This window comes from Lagopus leucura, unplaced genomic scaffold (assembly GCF_019238085.1).
Source record: "Lagopus leucura isolate 7727_CA_CO unplaced genomic scaffold, USGS_WTPT01 Super-Scaffold_100004, whole genome shotgun sequence".
Classification (NCBI taxonomy): Eukaryota; Metazoa; Chordata; class Aves; order Galliformes; family Phasianidae; genus Lagopus; species Lagopus leucura.
Genome location: NW_024962264.1, coordinates 35066 through 57228, shown reverse-complemented (window position 1 = coordinate 57228; position 22163 = coordinate 35066). Strand labels below are relative to the sequence as shown.

At 40.8% G+C, this 22163-nt stretch overlaps 1 protein-coding gene across 9 annotated transcripts in view; it reads right to left on the bottom strand.

Moving 5' to 3' along the window:
- Nucleotides 1–22163, bottom strand: part of TRIM2 (tripartite motif containing 2) — a 101301-nt gene that overhangs the window by 44418 nt on the left and 34720 nt on the right. For 6 of the 9 annotated variants that reach the window (XR_006178784.1, XR_006178783.1, XM_042870586.1 and 3 more), the window contains exons 2-5: nucleotides 10485–10666; nucleotides 8245–8482; nucleotides 2108–2259; nucleotides 1238–1418 (exon numbers count right to left, since the gene is read on the bottom strand). Coding sequence is in view for 7 of the 9 variants with exons in the window: in XM_042870586.1 (XP_042726520.1) it covers nucleotides 1238–1418; nucleotides 2108–2259; nucleotides 8245–8482; nucleotides 10485–10618 (705 nt within the window). In the remaining 2 variants the exon portion in view is untranslated. Of the gene's footprint in view, nucleotides 1–1237; nucleotides 1419–2107; nucleotides 2260–8244; nucleotides 8483–10484; nucleotides 10667–11181; nucleotides 11482–14413; nucleotides 14619–22163 lie in introns of those variants that run through there. The other 3 variants (XM_042870583.1, XM_042870587.1, XM_042870585.1) reach the window with 3 other exon arrangements.

Here is a 22163-nt window from a genome sequence, read left to right as displayed (position 1 = left end):
TTCTAATCACTCTTTCTGTACTAACAGGAAATACCTCTTTTACTGCTTATGTACAACTTCATAAAACTTTGGTTCTCTACATTAAAAAGTCAAGTGTGCCCTTAAACAACCATATGATAATTTAACATTGTATACCACCTTGTGTAAATTTTGTACACACAGCTGACTATATTTTCTTGCTGAGAAAATAAGGTTTTGGGACATCTTAGATTTGTTTGTATGAACTTAAGATATAAGTCCAAATTTTTTATGCTAAAAACCTCCTCAGCAGCTCCTTAGCTTTAGTGATGAGTAAATTCTGTGCCCCGAGGATTCTGGACTCCCTGCATCCCTGAAAGCACACCACTTGTCTATGTATTAGAATTCTGCAATTTTCACCAGCCCAGCCCATCCTAACAACCTAGCTTGTTCCAGATCCTGAAATACATCTCTCTTCAGCTTCAAACACCTGGTGATGTTGAAGCTGCTAGTAATCACGGAGAATGTCCAAAGATGTCATTACTATCAGGCACTCTTGAAACTCCAGTTGCTCATGCTACTTTCTTATTCTGAGGAGAGATATCTTCCCTTTACATAAAACAGCCAACTGATGCCCAGGAAGACAAAGTCTTCAATTTGAGTATTTCAGACTTATTCCTCAGTAAAAGCTCTTTCCATCACGGTACAGGCTTCTCTCTGAAAAAGGGGCAAATTTCTGTTTTTTTCCTCTGAAGCTTAGTCCACAATACAGGGGAAAAATGCAAGATTCAATCATCCACATAGAAAGTTAAAGAACACAACTCTGAAATCTGTTGCTCTCTGCATTCCACTTAGAAAATGAGATGCCTCTGCACTCCATGCATTTCAATCCCTGAATTCTAGGGTGAAATACCTTATCAAGTATTTGAAAGGAACCTTGCCTGGTTCCTTCAGGGAAAAATTACTCATGGGAGAAGATACACAGGACTGTCATGGAGCTGTAACCCAATGATCCAGACTTGACTTTGGCGTTCCCTTATTGGCATCTGCACATAAAACATGGGCTTTAAGCAGACTCCTGCTTAGCATGCTGGCTATAAAGTCTAGATTCCATTTTGGAGGCTGGGCACCTACAAGCAAGGTTGTGCAACACTTGATTTCAGGAAGACAACATTCTCAAGATCCCAGACACAGCTTGTCAAACTGGCATCCTGAATCATTTGTAAAAACTGGCTGATTAAATTAATAGTTATTCATTAAAACAAAACATGCGTCTTACTTTGTGTTTAAGGCCATAATTCACTTCCAGTTCCATAAGCAGCACACTCTTTCGTACATTTAAAGTCTTCTGGAGTTCATCAAAAGTGGAATGAATGTCATCTACAATGCTAGCCTTTTGGTTGGTTAACTGGTGTATGATTTCAGATATAAAATGAAGTGCTGAGTCGATCTCTGGAAGCCTGAGGGAGGGATTAAATTACAAAGACTGCTGTTTCAAAAGTCATCAAACAATGGCCCTTGTCCTGAAATTTTTGATGAAATGAACTTATCACCAGTCTGTCTTTAAACTCCCCCACTTCACAGAAGCAAGTTCATTCCTTTTATAACCACACAGTTATAATTTTAGTCTGATAAAATAAGGCTAAGCTAGGGCCCTCACATGTGGAAATCCTTTGGACTTCAGGAAGTTTCAGCAGGGAGGCCTTGGATTTTCTCTTCTTTATGCAGATGTATTTACTAATAATGAGGAATCAGACCTACAACTTTTTTAAAAATATCTTCTTACAGAGTAAAGTCTGTGCTGTATTCTAAGCATACAGTAGAACTTCTTTATTATGAAAATAATGATGAGCTAGTTCTTTTCTCCATAACATTTTATTCTCTCTCTTTGGAGAACACTTGAATTTCTAATGGCTTCTGTTTTGCAAAAGACTGATAGGAATCTTTAGATCTTTCCTCTAATCCCTCAATGCATCATACTCAATGGTATGGTATACTCAATATTTTTTCTTTCTTTGCGCAATCCTCACTACCTCTATTCTTTAAGAAAAGGTCCATGGCACAAGCACATTAAAACATCTATTGAGAGTAAGAGAGGAAGCTGGTAGCAAAAATGAAAGCAGAAAAACAGTCAGGGGAGACTCCATACCGTTTGTTGACAGAATCCAACTGAACTTGAAGAGAAGCCTTGTGTTGCTCTACCACATCCTTGAGTGGTACTGTGGGATGCTCTGCATGTTCTCCCTCTGTACACTCCCTGCACATGGCTGTCTCACAAGACCGGCAGTAAAACTCCATCACCTGAAAAAGTGCACAATTCTAGATTAAAACACAGCTGCAGCAGTAAAATCAGTTCAAAGCACATCTTTCTGGGTCTTAAACTCATGTTATTATCTAAGCTCTTAGCTTATGGTTCAAAAAGAAACAAACTTTCTGCTATGTTAGATGTGTTAGATGTCAATAATCTACGACTTAAAAGATATCTGTTATTCATATGTATTTCCTACCAAAACACTCTTTAAAATGCATTTTATTCTGTTGGAAAACATCAAATCAGTAGCGCAGGAAACAACATCAGACCTCAAGGCTAGCTCTAGCATTGTCTTTATACAATACTATGTTCTGGTCTCTATTTCTCCACGAAATATCAGGGAACTCAGGTCCCCTCATGAATTCAAACCTCAGTCTCCATAACGGACTGCCAAAGAAAATGTAAGCTTCAGCTATTTTTTCCTAACAGGGTCACCTGTGCAACACAAACACAACTGAGATTACCAAACACCATGTTTATTTGCTACAGAAAAGCATCCTCAATGAACCAATGTGCTGTAGGGGGAAAGATCCATATCCTATTACTAACCCCTGAAAACCATCAAAACCCTATATCTAAGATTGTAATTAGAATTCTGATCTACAATTGAAACAGAAGATTGTGACAGAAAAGTCTGTGCCCAAAATCATATGCTAGTCCAAATAATGCACAAATATGCGATTTCAGCACGAGAATTCTTTTACAACTAGAAACTTCTTGAACACAAAGTATTTTAGGGCTATTTCAGAGCGTGTAAGGAATCTTGCAATATTTGCTTCAAAGAAAGCAATTGTCAGCTATCTTGCATTCAGAACATAGCATCAGAATCTCCAATAATTTGGTTGATGCTTTTGGCACTCAGACCTCACACTACGTGAGGTGTGCTGGAGATGCTGGTTGACTTTAGGTGGTTGCACAGGTAGAGTAGAACCAGCTGTTTTCAGGTGAGCAGAGGGACCTGTAACAGCTCTGTGCAACGGAGCTGGTTCTTCTCATCTTGAGAATTAGGAGGGTGAAGGAAGAACTACCATTTGCATACGGCTTATTTATTAGCATTAATAGGACTTTTTCCTATCAAAGCTCCCTTCCCTCATATTCCCATTCTTCTGTCTTATCACAGTTCACAAGATATGAAATGCACATGCAGTGAGGGGTTAGTTATTTGATGGTCACTTGTGTAAGCCATTTTAGAGACAAAGTAAAAACTGTCCTAAATAAACTGGATAAGACAGAATGCATCAGCAAGAAAAGAACATGTAGATCTAAACAATGGCAACTCCTATCAACACACTCCACTAACTCTGAACTTAGGAGTCTTACAGTACCACATCTTCCAAGTCCTGCCAGTTACTTTGGTAGGCTTTAATATATGGTACTGTCTCACAGTGCATAGAGGAAGTCAGTTAAACACAATTTTTGATTTAAATTCTTTACAAAGGCTTCAAAAATTTGGAAAATAAAATGTTGATTATTAGGAAGCTAAGTATTTTTATATGGCCGTAAGTGTTCATTTATTTTAAATCTGTGTCAGAAGTTCATCCTTCTGCCTCTTCACAGCGTAATGCTCATGTACAGGACACTTTAACAAGCTCCCTACTTGTTCAATATTTGTTGTTTTTGGACACAATGAAAGAATAATGCAGTACTTCTGTTTCCTATTAAATATTTTTGTAACAAGCATCATTACATTTACAGCAACATATATTCAAGTGCTAGAGAAACAGAAGACAAAATGGATTAGCATGCAGACCACAAAGAGTTAAGACATATGTCTGCACACAAAAACGGTAGTCTTTGTCTCAGCCGCATTCAAAATGGTGTGAGTGAAATGATTCCCATTTCCCACAAAAGTTTTTGGATTGTGCCATAGTTGAAGGAGAAAGAAAAGCTATTATTAATATGATGCAGGCTTGAAGTTTTTTTGATAAGTTGATTCCCTATGATTTTTTCAAGCATTTCTTAATCAACTAAGATTCTTTTTTCATAATTTCTACATACAGACAGACACATACTGCTAGCTTTTCTTCTCTCCCCTCCATTCCCAACATGAGCCTCATATTTTGTGACATTCCCTGCAAGCTGCTCACGTTAACAGGTTTGTTGTCAGAAAAAAAGCTTTGCCTGAACTCTCTTTCCCAAGTGGATGGGAGCTCTAGGGTAGGCATGGTGTCCAACACTGGTTTCCACTATGATTCTACAGAAGTCATGAAACATATCAATGAAAACATTCCCACTAGCTGTAATGGAACATAAGTTAATACCCACTGTGTTCTGAAATCCCATTTACTGACTACATGCTAAACCAGAACAGGATTCTTCAGAACCAAGTTCTAATTAGAGACCCATGCATGTCTTCTCCACTGTAATTTAACTGAATTTACAGGTTGGTTTTTTTTTTTTTTCATTTGCGTAATCAGTGCTGCACATACTTCTAAAATGGATTTCACAAATCCAAAGCACATTAATTCCAGCCCTTCAGAGCGCAAGTCTCAAGAAAAGACTCTCAGCAATTGTAAGCCTCATTTATCCAAAATAACATTTGAATAATCGTGTTGTTCGTCTACTGCTTTGGATTTGTTTGAATTAAAATAGTAGCCCAGAGTAAAAAGGAGCTATTTGCTCTTTGCCAGCCCTCTTTCTGATCTCTCACACACACTTGGTTCCTATCTCACAGTGCCAGTGCGTGTATTACATTTGCATGCTTTGGCTCTTGGAAGAATACAAGTCTGGATTACCCACGGACTCCTCACTGACTATTTGGTGAAATTTAGGAAAGCCCAGGTTCTAAGTCTTTGCTTTTGCCTATCTGTGCAGTAAACCTGAATGCTTTAAGCAGATTTAAAAGAAAAGTTCTGTAAAACCTTCATGACTTAAATAGCATGCTTACATGCAAGCAAACCATCCCAAATCCCTTGTAGATCTTTCCAATTTAATCAAATGTTATTGTATCAAAGTAACAGTACTGCTTCCTAACTGTATTTCTGTTTCTAGTCAGGGAGAAAAACATTTTGCCAGCATTTAGCTCAGTTTATCAGTTCTACTGCTCACTGAAGGTAAACTCTGATATTCTGACTCTTCATTTAATCTCAAAGTCACACTGAATATTATTTACAGAGTACAAAAAAAAACCCCAAACAACACTAGATTTGAATGTCACAAACAAGTGAGATATTAAGAAGTACAGAAGCGAAAAGGAAAGAAAAGGTTTAAAAGGAATCTTATGAAGAGACTTCAGAATATGAAGGATAGGTGATTCCTCATTTTTCTAGTAGTACACAGGTAGCAAGCAACAATATTGTGTCAATACATCAAGCTATTATCTGATATCTCGAGAAAAAAAGCTAGTCGGATAAGACATGCACTTCTGTTAAAAAGCATTTAATTTAGCATTGGATATGCTCTCTTGTTGTACTCTATAATCAGAAAATAAATCGCACTCATAGAAGTGTGGATCTTAGGATCTAAGCTACGTTTCACTTTGAGTTCAGATAAAAGAAAAAAACAAACAACAGGAGCTGTAGGTGTTCAGTAACTGAGAATAAAGCTGATGTTATTTCCATGGGAAGACAGAAGATAAAAATCTTCTCTTAGGTTCAGAAGTTCCATTGCATATGTGCCCTACTACCCCAATTTCACAAAGATGTGCTATTGTGCTCAGTGTTGGGTGAATGAGGAAGTATTGGTTTATAGTTCAAGCACAGGAAGTCATTATGTTAAGGTATTACAAGCCGAGTTTCGTTCGTCATAAGCACACACACAAATGTGCCACAACAGAGTGAGAGGATGTGCACAGAAGGACTAGGATGTGCACACAAGGATGGAAAACAGTAGCGGTGTCCAGGAGACCAACTGGAAGGGAAAGTACCTAATTTACAGGGCCTCAGGAAGGCCAAGACAGAAGCAGATAGGAAAGTCAATGTGAAAATAACTGCATCAGTTCACAGAGGTTTAAAGCCAGCATGGCTAGAGAGACTGAAAAAGCTTGTTTAAACACAAACTTATTTCTAAACTAACACAAAGAAAATCTAGCAGTATTTAAATAAAATGTACTTGCACATTTTTCCCTTGATAGTAAAAACACAATGGATCTGACTCTACACTACATACAATTATACCCAAAGCAATTAAAAAAAATGAATGGAGACATCAGTGCAGAATGACTGTCTGTTCCTTGCACGCATTCTTGTCCAGCTACCATCTCAGTCCCCCTCATCCAATCTCCAAAGTCACCTGCACAGTTGCTGGCAGCCAGGCACTTACTCCTTGACATATAGTGTCCTCATGCTGTGTACCTGTGAAGGCAGGAAAAGCCCATGTCCTCAGCCAGTCTGAGGGCCCCCAACCTCAATCAGTTCTTCTACAAACTTAGCTCCTCCTATCACAAGGAGGAATGTGGGAAAGTTGACTTTTAATCTCCTAGCAAAAGCTTTAATCTGGAGTTGCCTTCAGACTCCCCTCAACTCCCTCACAAAAACTTACTGGAGCAAGAAGATACTTCCATCGTATCAATATCAGCACCTGAAGAGACACGCTGTGTTTCAAGGTAAGCCTAGTAAGTTTATTTTAGAGGACTTATTATATCAACTTTCCCTAGAAAGCAGTTTTCAGAGAGGTAGAAGGTGAAAATTGTTTTCACTGCAGACAAGCTTTTTTTTTTCTAAGCACAGCCAAAGAATTATCAGCTGATAATGCAAAATGCAAAACAAGCAACATCTTATTCTGATGTTTTTACGCATTTCACAATCAAATGGCTCCTGTCACAACCACTATATCAAAAAAGAATGGTATTTCATTTTAAGGCAATTCATTAAAATGCAAAGGAAAACTAGAAATGTATTAACCAATAGCCGTTACACATATACAGGTATAGCACACATTAAAAAAAGCTACATCACTTACACATTAATCGGATTGTACAGCATATCTGTTCTGTAAGTCAACCCAATTGCAGCAGGTTAGTAAAGGAGAGGGAAACAAGCTGTCCCTCTAAAAGCAACCAATACCTATCAACTGAAATATTCCTATACAATCTATAGACCTAAACTAAGTATCAAATGAAACAGTTCTGAGGAATTTGTCTTAAAATACTGGCATACATTTTTTGGTTTGCACAGAAGTTTGCAGGCAGTGTGGCTCAGCTTTGCAATATGGTGTACTTCCATGCTTGCAAAAGCCTGGCTGTGAGACAGGAGCCGATACGCTTACCATGAAGTCACACAGGTTAATGTTGAAAATGCTGAAGAGCAGAGTTGCTACTGCAATGTGGGAGCACCTCCTCAGTTTGGGAGCACTTGCCAGTGACAGATACTTTTTGCGGGTGAATGTGAGGGGATGCTGGGCAAATTAAGTAGGTGGAGGAAAGAAACAAAACAAAACAGGGTCTGGTACAAGGTCTGGTACATGAGATGCATAAAGCACAGTGGTGAAACAGAAACACCTTGTTTTCATTCTGCTGACCCAGAGCTGGAGTACCCTTTTACTTGCTCCTGTATTAATATGCTCACATGGCTTTTGGGGCCTGCCTCAGATCTTACTGGGCAAATATGCATGTCAGTTGTGCTTATAAGGTGTTTGCCTCATACTGCCAAAACAAGTCCACAGGTTCCCACAGCAACTCTGAGCCTACAAGTCAGAGAGCTATGGAAACCCATCCCAAAGACAAAAGGCTTGATGCTTGTAGAGGAGCAATTATGACCCAAATGAGCCAGAAGGCAGATTCATCCAAAATAGCTGATAAAATCAAACCATATCATGACTACTTTAAGATGCAATCCTCTACTCCACTAAATGTATTTGAGTACTGCTAATTTTAAGAAGCCACCTGTCTTTACTGAAATATTATAAAAGTTATAAAATAACTCACTTCATTTCAATCCTTCCCCTTGTCTCTAATTCAAAATAAAATACCCATGGTAAACTGGACCAGTCAGTACATATCAATCCCTATGCATCTCACAGGAGTTCGTCTCACTTACATTTCCATCGTGATTGGGGCAGGAAAGCGGTTTGCCTGCAGCAACAGCAGTGACAGTCTCCAAGATGGAGGACTCTTCAATGCTGTTCTCCGGTGTTCGTTGCAGGACATCCATCAGGTTGGTGATAAAGAAGTTGTTCTGGAGTGCAGAAACCCCTTTTTCTGGCAGAATGGAAGTCTGGCGGCACACGGGGCAAGAAAGGGTTAAGCTATGGGCTGGAATGTAATTCTGTAAGCACCTATGGGAACAGGAGGTGGAAGGGGAGAAAGAGAGAGGGAAGCTGTTGTCAAAGAGGAAAAAAACCTTCCTTCATTTAAGAAATCATTTGAAAAGCACTGTCTCTACTTATAAAAGGAAAGGTAAATCATATTCTTGGCTTCAGAAGTAAAGTATTATAGGGATTTTTTTAACCTTTAAATCTTTTTTCTCTGCCACATAAAAAATGTTCAATAAGCGGACATCATCGTAAGAGTTATGCACTTTCTTTGAGACATTCATGCTGAGTGGATCCATTCTTTGAGATGTGTACTGCTCCCAAGACAGTAAAAATGATAAACTATCCGATAAAATTTGACAGACAAGAAGTTATTGCATCAGCCAATAGCTGACCTTTGTCTTTCCAATAGAATCTCCTTTATTAGCTTCTATCTGCAGTCTTTTCAGACCTAAAACCTGGTCCTAATGATGACAGTGGAAAATTTTCCATTTATTTCAATTGGGAATGTTATTTGGCAGTTAGCAAGAATCAATAGATCTCATTCTGCTTTGCTCTTTACTATATAGAGAAGCATGCCTTAAGTTAGTTATCAGTTTATGTCAAGGAAAGTTTAAGAGAATTTTTGTGTTTGAGTTTTTTATTTTTCTTTGTTTTAGGAAGACTGATTTATACAGAATACTAATCTGACACAAAAATTCTGCGAGCCATAAAAATGCAGCGGTTTGTTCTACTCCTGCCTTGGAATATCAAGTTAACAACTGTGCCATGTGCAACATCTGACTGCAACTGGCAATTCCCTATAGTCTTGTAAGGACAGGAAGCTTTGCAGAAAGCAGTTCTTGGGGAGTCTGAAAAGCAAGCAGTGCTACACCACGTTCTTCACAAGATGCCAATCAAGAAAGTGCAACTTTGCAGAGCTGTGTGGCTCTCATCCACTTCCAAAGGCTTTGCTTGCACCACTCTTCATCCTCCCTTGGCTGCCCTTCTTCTGACCCCCAGGAAGGGCTCTGTGAAAGGAGAGCTTAGGCTTTGTACATCAGCTGTACGCTGGAGGAGTTCTTCCAACCTCTCTCCATAACCAGATCAGTGTTAAAGGGTTACACTGAAAACCAGAAGCTGACCTTAGGATTTACACATGAACCAAAGTCAAGAAAGACATGATGGTGAAAAATCTTAGCTTCATTGACTGCAGCAGGAGTTGCACTGCTGACTTCAGTAAAATCAATCTCCTATTCTTCTACAAAAGACCATTTTGTCTTATACACTCAAAACCCCACAATTTTTCTTGCATCCTGTAAAATTAAATATGTTCATTGTAATTATAAGAAGGTAAACTAATGGTCACACAAAGCATCTTTTACTATTATTTTCCTACCATTCAACGTATAACCCAAACAGCTGCAACCCACCTCAATCAAGACCTCTAATCAATAAATCTTGCAGATGCTGTATTCTCTCCACTATTTGAATGGGCAATATAACATTAAAACATCACCAGGTATGTTCATTACATTCAGCTGAATACAGTATAAGACTGCAGTATTTTCCCCCACTGCTTTTCAGAGAGGTTTTCTACTTCATTCAACCAAGTTCCAAAATAATGAGAATACTTAATCACGAGTTATTAATAATGTAAATTACGTGTCGAACCCTTGGACATTAAAAGATGGGATAATTTTTTTTTATAATTAGTAAATCAACAAAGAAAGGCTTTTATTGTTTCTAACTAAGCAGTATAAATTTAAGGTTATTAATTAGAGATCCAAATTCTGATTGCCACCTTACACATACCGGTGCAACTTTCATGCCTTTCATGGCATTTCCTTTCTATTTACTCCAGTATAAAGGGAACATAATCCAAATATGTCCCTTCGTCCTGCCCAATGCAAATAAAAGTTGCTACATCCCTGCTTCTCCAGCCTTCCCAGAATTTATTGTCCCTCTACGTGTCCATTACCAGGAAAAAGTCACTGCTCCCCCTACAAGACAAATGCCTATTTAGAAGCACAAAGAAGGGACTTACCTTTCACAAAAAGTGTGCAGACAGGGAAGTACTTTGGGGTTCTTGTAGCGGTCCAGGCATATGCTACAAATCAGAAACTGCTTGTCAATCTGACGGACCACAGGACTTGGGATGTTGGAGCCTTCACTGGCCATCCTAGACCACTGACATATGGGTCCTGTTCCCTTCTACCCTGCGCACTGCTGCAGTTGGTGGCAGGAAAAAAAAAAAAAAAAAAACAAGAAGAAAGATGTCTTACAGTCTCCATGAAATAACATAATCAACAATAAATTCACCCATATTTCATCCTGATGCAGGAATTTATATTTCCATATAAGATGGATGCAAGGGAGAATTCAACTTCTAAAACATCTTACTGCTGATGAGAGCGTGGGAAACAACCTATACCACCTCTGTCAGAGTAGGCATTCTGGAAAGGCATGTTGCCTCTGAACTCTAACAGTTACAGAGCTGTCTGGTTTTAAAGACATACCACAACAAAAATGGTTTTGTGCCAGAAGGCGAAGCCAGTACTAACAAACACCGGATTTCTTACATCTACAGTACTGCTGGCAAAATGTTTAATATGAAACTGCACAAGCCAAATGGCTGCAACACAGAGTTTAAAAATGGTTCACCTAACACTTTTCCCCACTTATAAGTGCCCCTTGTGCCAAAGATACAGCAGGTTTGAATATAAGGAGGCTCAAGTCAATACTTGGTCTCTAAGCAGCTCAGGCTTTCCAACGCAGAAGTGACAAGCCCTCTGTTGCAGGTGCTGATCACGCTCATTTAAAGATCACTTGATTCTGCAAAGGTTTCTGTGGCCCATGACATTTATCAGCAGTGACACATGTGATCTTCCAGTGCTTGAACACACAGCCTGCTCTTCTGCCAGGGCTAAGCTGCTCTCCCTGAGCTGTGTATTTAGCAGGGCAGGTACAACTTGCTTATTGCAAGACACCAGTGACTATTTCTAGGAAAACAGAGGTGACCAAGGAGCAGTTTCTACTGACCTCCTGCTAACAGAGCCCTGGAGATCTACCTCTCAGCTAGCAGCACAAAGTTAATCACAGTTAAACTACCCTAAAGCAGTATCCAATGTGAAACTCCATGCACAAAATTGATGGGAGGCCCTTATGTGCCATTTTACTTCCCCCTGAAAAATGGTGAAACCGGAGAGCTTAAAAAAATAATAATAATAAAAAAAAAAGCTATAATATTCCTGCAATGCAATGTTTGTTCATGACCTAAAAACATGGAACTTCAGAATTGATCCTTTGTTTTCCTTTTCTCCATTTCTTATCTCACACTAAGATAAAAATATGAATATTGTATAAACACAAATTAATTTAGCTATCTAAGTGCCATAAATGACACATGTTAAACCTTGAGGTGTCAGTTATGAACCCACGCTACATTTTAAAAGCGGGAGTTAAAAAAGGCTTTACAAGAATACGAATGAAAATGCTCAGCTTTCACAGATGGGAGTAGAAAGAGAACACTATCCAATATGTGTTAATGCATTCAGCTGGATCTGCAGCGATGTGTTTCTAAATATAAATGTTTTCACTATTGATGCAGCTGCACTTTCCTTATCAAGAGGGAGAGGGGTGGGAACCCAAACACGACAGGCAAGATAATCAGAATCAGGAGGACTTCTCATCAGAAGCACAGTTTCCAAACCAGTCACCAGTAAGTTATGAACAGTGCAGCTTCTCTTTGTTATGCATTGAGTACAGACTATTTAAAAAAAAAAAATGTACCTAAGATATGAAAGCTCTCCGTGTAGCTGCCTATCATTAATAGCAGTTCTCTAGCAAACAAATATGACTTTCTGTAATTTCTTTTTCAGCTATCAAATACAGCTACACCAGCAAAAAATGTTTACATGAGAACTCGCTTTTGCCTGTAAAATTTCATGCGCATTTCATCTGATCTTCATCCTTGTTTTCTAAATTCCCCCAGTCTCACTGCATAATCAGGTAATTCATAGCATTTTCGTCTGTAAGCCTGATTGCAGCCACCTTGATTTTCAGATGTTCACACTACCAGTGTAAGAGCATTAGCATGAGTTCAGAAATAAACATTTTTAATATTTGTTATTTTGTCTGGATCACAGTAGGCCATCATTGTCATTTACCCCCTACACTGACATGAACCAAGCTTCAATCGTGCACCTGAAAACAGAATTTCATCAGCACATTTCAAGCTGTGGCCTCTGTATGGTACAATAACTATACAAGTAGTTCATTTTACAAAGTTTCTTAAGTACATTATTGCCAGGATTGAACATCTGATGCTGCAGCCTCCCTGAGCCAACTTCACCTTTGATGCAGTTTTGCTAAATGTGATGCAGTTATGGAAATGACGATGTTACTTATTGTTTCAATGAAAAAAATCATATAACCAAAGACTCTTTGAGGAAAGGTTGCACATTTTAGATGATCCATTTGAATTTAGACAATGGCAGCATTTATTATAATTAACTGGAATGCCTCAAAAATAGAACGTAAGTTTCAGATGGCAATGGGAGCTTTTATCAAGTATGACTGCTATTTTAACAGGACAAACATATTTTTTTAGTAGCATCTTCTGGATTTGGGACCTGCCACAGTTGATTTTCAGGGGTTCCTTTGCCACACATCCAAAAACACAGTCCAAAAACACAGCCAAAAGACGACCTTTGAAAATAACTTTGAGAATCACTTTTCATTATATTTACACTTCAGAATGTAAAATGGAAAGCTAAAGGCTTTTGAAACCTTGCATCACACCAGACATAGAACCCCACCCATTTATCTTTAAGAAAAACACACTGGAAACCTACATCAGGTTTGCCAAATCTAGTGCAAAAAGGGGTTGGGAAAAGTGTCCCCTTTGTCACTCTGTTGAGCTCAAGGAGCATCATTTTTCCAGCCACCCCAACACTGACATTATTCTTTTTTCCTTCACTGTTAATTTCCATTCAAAATAAGCTATACGGCAAAGAAAGGAGGAAACAATGGATCTCCAAGCTAGCATAAAGCCTGGCCCTGCTACGCATGCATGCCTTCAGGAGCTGAAGTCAGGGTGTGGCCCGAGGCATCTGTGAAAGAACACCATAATATACAATACGAGAAAGGGAGGAAAACGTTCAGGAACAGCAAGTAACAGTTCCAGAAGAGCTGCTTCATATTAACTGAGTCATGTAACAGAGAAATGCCCCTTATCTACAAGTCTCTTTGAATTAGCTCTACAATTTTTGAGCCATTACCGAATTCTCAGTTTTTGTGGCCCAACCAAGAGGGAGACTCTTGGAAAACTTCTAACTCTATATCTCACAGGATTTTTGTCTAAAAGAGCAGAACCCTCTGCTGCCAATACACTGCTATCACTGAACTCCACCCAGCCAGAACTGCAACAAGCCTGAAAGTCTAGCCTGAGGAGAACAAATAGCTTGCAGCCTGTTCATCCTCCTCTTATCAATGGTATTCACAACCCAGAGGGTCTATTCATGCATTATGAATGGACAGGTTTCCCTTGGCAACGTTTGCAAAGGAAGTCAGGCCTGGGAGCTGTAAGAAAGGGTGGGGAACCTCAATAATGTCGCTTGAAATGCTGGGGTTTAAAACTGCTTAAAACAGATACAGTGCCTGTCCACGCTTTTGTGGACAGGTACGAGGCATTTATAGCAGCACACCGAAATCAGCCAGTACAGAACACATTGTGTAAATTAATAATCAGAATTTCCACACAGACGACTGGTGGAGAAGGCTCGATAAGCTACATTTGCATTCCTCTCTCTCACACTCTTGCAACCAGTTTGGTGCCTTGTTTAAAATACAGCAACCCTCTTCACTCTTACAGCATGCAGAAACACAACAAACATTCGGGGCCAAAACAGAAGGAGCAACCCAGCAGCAGCCACCAGGAACAACACTGAGCAAACTTGAGCGTTTTAGACCTACCCATCTTTGTCGAAAAACTGCTCAATCAGTGCAGTGCTGAGGACAAAATCCTTGCAGGGATGGAGCTGCAGTTCCGCAGGAGTCCAAACGGATAAAACATCATCTGTCAGTATCTCAAGGCTCACACGTAAAACTGGTAAAGGATCCCTATCACAGCACGGTCAGTATGAGAGGCACAAGGTATTTTGTGCTCTGAGGAATGATGCTTCATCCCACGAAGAGGACAGGTGGAAAGAAAAAGGGAAGAATGAGAGGAGGCCCAGTGAAGTCGTCATGAATTCTTTTCCCCCAGGTCATTTACAAGTGGGAGACCCCTTCAGGATTCAGACCAATCAATCTTTATTTAGCACATCTTTTTCTCACTCAGCCTGTATGGAAAGACTGCAGCAAATCGTGCAAGGGATTGTGGGATAGGGATGCAGTAGAGAGCTGCGACGAGATTCGCTGGGTGATTTTTTCTCCCTCCCTACTCAGCAATCAGCTGTTTGGAGGCTCCACACAGGGCCACTGAATTCGGTCACCAGAATGTTATTACAGGATTAGCTGGCAGAGACAGCCACCACTGTGCATCTGGCATGGCAATGCAGCTGAGAAATACATATGCAAATATTACTCGCAAATTGGAAGGGGGGGTTAACTCCCACGGGGAGGGCGGCTCTTACGCAACCCTGCTATGGGAACCATCGCCACAGGCGGAACTAAAGCACTTTCATTGAGAGAGGCAGATAAAGCCCAGCATTTAATGAGCGCCTTCTGATTTTTCCAGGAGTCACAGCATTTCCCAGAGCAGCGCTCCCCTGCTTCAACTTCCAGCAGCAACAACAGACCCAACAAGCGCCCTTTGTCTGTGCAGATGTTTCAAGCAGAGCCAAGGAGTCCCCTCAGAAAGCTGCGCTACTGACACACAAACCAGCAGCATTGCCTCATGCCACGGAACAGCGTGTTTAACCCAGACCAGCTCAAAGCTTCACAGCAAAATGGGTGACCTCATGCTGAGGGACCAAGAGAGACCAAGCTGGCCACTTGCTGAACGTTCGTACAAGCATTAATACAGAGCTGCATTCCTTTTATCTACTCTCTTCAAATAACAAATCAGAGATTGGTTTAGATTTTACCAGACTACTACCGAAGGAAATAAACAGATCCTTGGTGTCAGTGCTTACTCTCAGCTATGCAATTCTGAACACACAGATGCTACTGAAGCTAAGCAACATAGAATTAGCTTTGTCCTCCAGTATTACAGCTGGTGGGTTTTGCAGACAAGGTACTATTTGCGTCCCTAAATACAGTGAATCTTTTCTTTTGGAAAACAAAACGAAAAACACAAATCATATGCAAGTATTTCAGTTCAGTGAGTCCAACAAAGCTTCCCACAAATAAAAAGGCACAAAAGCCCATTTACATCAGGAATAAACAAATGTTGGTTTTAATGTTGGTCTGCGCTACTCTTAGTTAGAACAGATATAGTTATTTTTAAAATCACAGTTTAAAATATTGTTCAACACTCTTAAAATGCAGGCTCCCGAATGTACTTTTTGAATCTTGGACTGACTGACCAGGTAAACAGTACTGATAGTCATTTATCATGAATGAAATTTAAATTCTTGTTAAAAATAGAGAATCTCTGCATGTCATTTATTTCCCATTTGGCAATCCTTTCACCAGATTTGCTCATACATCACGCAGATCCGGCCTGGTTTCCCTGGGTAATGCGCACAGGGCAAAAGCATGCTGTAATCCAGTTTATAACCTGAAATGAAACATCAGGCAGCATGCATGCCTGTGTTAGGATTTGGGGTACTTGTGCCAAAATACTGCTCCTCTCACTCCCTTCGACTCTGTCAAAGAGAACGTAGCATGCTTCATTTTAGCTCCATGTTTTAGCACGCTGAAAGAAGCAGGAACCTGCACAGCAGGATTCACAGTTTAAAAAAAGGCCAGAGAGTTTCAGACACATTTTTGGAGAAAAGGGGGTGGGGTTTTACTGTTGTTTCTTCAGGTTGTTTTTTTTTTTCCTTTTTCCTTTAAACTGCCTAGAGAACCTCACTCCAAAGAACAAGCAAAAAAATTCTTTTTTTTAACTCCCACAGCCAGAAGAACCAAAGTCTTTTGTTCCTGCCACTTGAACAAAGCCACATTTTAAACAAAAAATTGAGACCAAGTTGCAACTCCCAAATCCAAGGTGGAAGACTCTCAGACAGAAGCATACCGGCATCACTCAGCTTCTTGCTTTTCCTTGCTATTTCTAGCATCCTATTTACATACACTGAAGCAAAATGACAAGTGTTGCTCAACCTACCATTTCTCTTTACAGTCCGTCCCAAGGACTACATACCCCTCAAATCGGAGCCGACCCCATAACGTACCTCATGGCCAAAGAAGACTGCAGGAGTCAGAACTGCATCCACTCACAGGGAGCTGCAGCTCCAAATGAGAGATTGCTTCAAAGTGCAATTCTTATACAATTGTCTCCAAGGAAGCTGCCTGCTGACACTGATCTTAAATGCTGGAAATTATTCTGCTTCTTCAACAAAACAAAACAAAACCATGGGACTGTGGCAAGGAAAATGAAACAACCAAAAAATAAGAAAACAAGATCTCATTTCCCTTGAGATTTTTGTTCTTGCATGTTTAATGTTAACATGTGGGTTTCTTCTCCCTTGTGAAGAGGAAATGGATTTGTGGCTCAGTGAACAATCTTGCACTTTACCCCATAACAGTTATTACCAGCCTGTTTCAAATAGGTTTATTGTGTGTGTGTTTTGAGTTGGGGGAAGGGCTTGGGTTTTTTTTTTGTTTGTTTGGTTGGTTTTTTTTTTTTTTTTTTTTTTTTTTTTTTTTTTTTGAAAGAAAGAGAAAGAAAGAAAAAGAAGGAAGGGAGAAAGGGAAATCTGTGAGGAGGGAGGGAGTAAGGGAGGAAATGCCACCCAACCACAGAAGTTTACAGCACTCATTGGAAGTAAGTTCAGAAGAAAATATATGGCATATGCCATCTTTATAATGATGCAGAAATTAGTGTTTTAGCTCCTGCTAGCATCTCCTTTAATTGTTCTGTCTTTTAAATAATTTCTTCTTTTTCATTTTCTAAGCATAACCTGAATTTACATTCTGAGAGATCTCATAATTGGCAGGTTATAAAGAAAAAACACCAAACCCCACCCACAACTATTTTACAGAGCATTCTATAGATTGCTGTATGCTCCCCCTACTATTAAATAAGTCATCCAAACACTGTAGTTTAAGATTAATGGTCTGAACTCTAGTCTCTACTTTAAATTAACTGAGGGAAAAGCAGTCTAACTCAAGTCTGTTGTACAGAGGATTTTGAAGTCAGCAGGAAAAAAAAAAAAAAAAATGATTGGGTTAGCCCAGACTAAATGGCTAAATAGTACAGTTCTAGGAAGTAAGCCTGACTGGAAAATATGAGACGGGACAGACCAGAAATCAATTACACAAAGTCATCCTGCTAGGAACAGGGGCTAGCTTGGGAATACAAATACAGGAGAGAATGGGCTGCTCCAACCCTCATCTGGCTCCACATCGCTAATTTGACCCTGGCGCCAGGAAAGCAGGTAGGGTGAAACAACCAAGCTCTGTCATTGTGGGACTGTGGCCACACCGGGAATCATGGGGCCTTAGTCATCTTGATGGGATGGTGGTGGCAGAGTCACCTTCACCTTTTTCTATTGGAGCTGTGCATGCATGCAGACCCAGAAGCTCCCACAGAGCAAGCACAGCCTGCAGCCTGAACTCACACAATCAACCAGCCCAGGCTGTAGTTCACACTGGCAAGAAAAGCCAGGGCTTCCTTCCACTGTAAGCTCCCCCCAACTAGAGGGCGACTGTTTCAGATGCTTGTCCCCAGCCATAGCCTCGAGCCACGATCACTCCCCCATCTCGTGATCTAGTACAGCAGATGCTCTTCCTCAAAGCTCGTGACCCAGCACATGGCTCGTCACAACTGAGGAGGAAAAGAACTTGAAAGGTTTTCCAGGGATGTAATGCTGGGTTACTGGAGACCTTCACAGACCCACAGCCCCACTGCATGTTCGCTACTGCCTTTGCCACCTTATTCTGTTTCTTCCTATCTTCTGCTCATGCACAGCTCAGCCTGCCAAGGCTTGCAGGCTGCTCAGAGCAGTGGCTGAAACAGCCTGGTTTCCCCTCTCTGCCAATGCAAACTTGACTCACACAACAGCACTCCCTGCCTGTTTCTGACACTGATGTCACAAGAAGAGCTGCACTGAGCACAAACTGCTTTTCCCCTCTTTGTGTTATTCTCTTTCCCCTTTTGGGTATTTGCCATTGAGATGGGAGTGCCAGCCACAGCAATGGGCTTACCTTGAGTACTATCACAAGTCAATGCCATTAATTAGGTTTCTTTAAAAGCTCTCAGCTGCTAAAGACCAGAATAACAAGAATAGAAGCCACTGCTATAAACAAAAGCTTGACAGTTTTACTGTTCTAATGCTTTTTCCTCCTTACTTTCCTGAATTTATAATCAAAGTCTGTAATAGGGTGCAAGCCTGAAATAACTGAGTAGGCCTCCTATGTGTGGGAATCAAATGTTGTTTCTGCATTAGAATTGGATAATATTTTATTAATTTCATGATCTCCGCTATCATAGTTCTTTTTGGGAGTCCTTCTACTTAACCCGGGGAAGCTCTCTGATAGTCTACATCACTGATCCTCCAGACGAACCTTCCCAGGCACGCACACTCTGTATATAGGTGTATAGATGTATATTTTGTCATACACACTGCAGGAATATCCTGCACGTGAGCAAACCAGAGAACAAGGGATGGCCTGCCCGAGGAAGCGCCTGGAGAGACATAGGAAGGCCTGGCATCATCCCCAGTGCTCTTTGTTTAAGGAAGACTTTAAAAGAAAATCACCATATCAATACGGCAAGGAGAGCACCGAGACAGCTTGGAAACAACAGGACGGCTGCTGACTGACACCAGGTAAAAGACAAATTAACAAGTAAATAGCAAATGTAAACCAGATTGTGAACCTGGAGTACCCAGCCAGTGGGGAAACAGGGGAGGAGGGGGGCAAGGGGGAGAAAGGCTGTCATGTTGTGTCCATAGGCGCTCCTGCTTGCGCCATTGCAATCGCGAATAAAATCTGCTTTTATCAGAGATACCGTCCTGACAAACATTACTTGGATATTTCCAACATACAAAAATACCCTCCTGTGTAGAGAAGGGAAGCGTAACAGCTGGCATTTAAAGACCCCTTTCCTTTTGTTCTCCCCCCCCACCCAGAACCTCTGCCTCCTTTTACAGTACCCCTATAGCCCTTTGGCAGTTCTGCTTCCATCCCTACAGACCTGGTGTTCCCACTACCCAAATTTAGATGATCTAAGAGACTTTCTGGTAGCTGCTGTGCACACATCCAGGAACATGGCAAGTTAAGAGTCATGCCATCACACGTTAATCACACAGCTGAGATGTGGTACTTAACTTCGAGGCAATCTGACTGTTTGAGCTCTTCATACCTCACTGTAGGATAGGGCCTAGCACAATCAATTCCCACAGCAGTACACCAGGGTTTACTATGCCTGCAAGGACGATCCGAGTGCATGGAGTGGAAGTCCAGGAGTCCCCAACCAAATGACCAGTTATTCCAAATATTTCAGACAGAAGGGACAAGAAATGAGGGGAAAAAGGCAAGTCAAGAAATACTATCACGTCAGGTCAAATGTCAACCTCAGATATTTTGTTTATTAAACATAGAAAGGGTTGTAAAACATCATATTCTCAGGTGAGCTATTTTTAAAAGTAAAAATCCACAGTAAGGCAGGTTGAAGTAATTCTTTGAGGGACTAAAGGTTGTGATGGTCTAAGTAAAAAGATCTTAAATTCTACACTCGACACCCAGAGCAGATAGAGCATATATGCTATATGCATGCAAGTTGGGGGGGAAAAGAAAAAAAAAAAAAAAAAGCTAAGCTGGCAAAAAAAACTTTTCCTCAAATCACTGCCGCTTCCATAAGCAGCTGCTCTGAAATGCTACTTGAAATAAAACTGCTGCGTGGAGACTCCATATTAATCACTATTAACCACTTCCAGGCACAGGACATCAGGCAATACAAACAAAAAGCAAGAGGCAGAGCAGGAATCACTTTGGGAAGAAATCCATGGACTTTTCTACATACTGTTAGATATAATGTACATTGGAAAATGCTGTAGGCATTTTCTTCAGAGCTGCTAAGCAATGGCCAGAAAAGTAAAAGGTAGATGCAAATGCTTGATTCGTTTGATACCTGAGCAGTGAAGGTTGAACTGCTCAAAGGCCACCCACTCCAATCTGTCCTGAAGCACTGGTCTGGACCTAACCCACACTGCATCTCTGCTTAATCATACCATTCTGCAGTTTCTCCCTCCAGGAGAGATGACACCCACCAGGTACCCGAATTCAGTCACATAATTCCCTGCTGACCTCTCCTCTTCTTCCGTTTCCTTTTACCTCTGCTGGATTTGGGTGGTCTAGCACAAAGTTCAAATTAGCAAGGGACAGGACAGCACCCAGCTCTCATCATATGCCACACAACCTGTACACTAAATTAAGACAGATACTCCCAGCCCTTTTGTTGTTTTGTTTATTTGTTTTTCCTTTGAAACCTTCAGAATGTCACACCTCAGCAGAAACAGAGTATGGAAAATAAATCGGGAGAAAAATTAGATCTTTCACAGCAAGAAACAGTGGATAGAATATTAACATTCAAAAAGTAAACAACAGAAGCAGAAAGCACACAGTTTCTCCATAGCGCACAGTTTGGGAAAATAAGCTGCCTGAGCAGATAGGTTTCTGCACATATGGGAGAGGGACTGGGAAGGATGGGGGCAAAAAGAGCCCCTCTCCAACCCCTGCACAGGCTCACATACCCCGCAGTGCTTGTTTTAAGGATAAAATACTGCTGTCTGCATCTCTGCATATACCTGAACTTTTGCACAATGTTCACCTCATTTTCTTGTTTGGAGCCCAACAGCAGTGTTACCTTCTATGTCTGCCAAGTCTTCTGAACCAAGATGTCTTTCAAACACACAGTGGTACATTTAAGCACACGTACTGTCCTTGCATTCGGGGAAGCCCTCAGTCAAGCATGAAGTGGCAGGCAGAGGTTTGCCCAGGCAGGATCCTTATGCCTGTAATAACACAACTGAACTTTCCCAGCACTGGGTAAGCACGCAGCTGCACACACAGGTATTCCGGCAGCACCAGATACAGTACAGCAGTGTCAGAATAACCTTGGCAGGAGGAGCTCCCTCCTTATAACAATGGCTGTATACACGGAAGCTAAACCGACCAAACCACAATAACAAAAAGCAATCAATGGCTCCCCCCGGGGAGCTCCAAAGACACAGATTCCGAGCCTGTCAGCTGCCGTCTCCTCCTTCACACTCACAGGTCACTCCACTTGACTTAGCATTAGTCAGCTCCAGCACTTCGTGACTTGGGAACACCCAGTGGCTGAACTACACCTAGTAAACAAGCCTGTAGCAAGGACACTGGTTTGCTGATGGCACTTCAGCGCTCTATTTAAAGAACTGTTGTTATGGGAAAAAGCAGAAACTTCCCTACAGCACAGACGATGTGTTCCTCAGGTCTTGTGCCTTATCTAAAGAAACGCACCAATTCTCAATGTGCATTGCCATGGCAGTTTCACTACAGCCACAGTAGATGCTGCCATGTCCAAGCCTCCTACAGGGGCACTGAAAGGTTGATCAAAAGCAAATTCCCAACA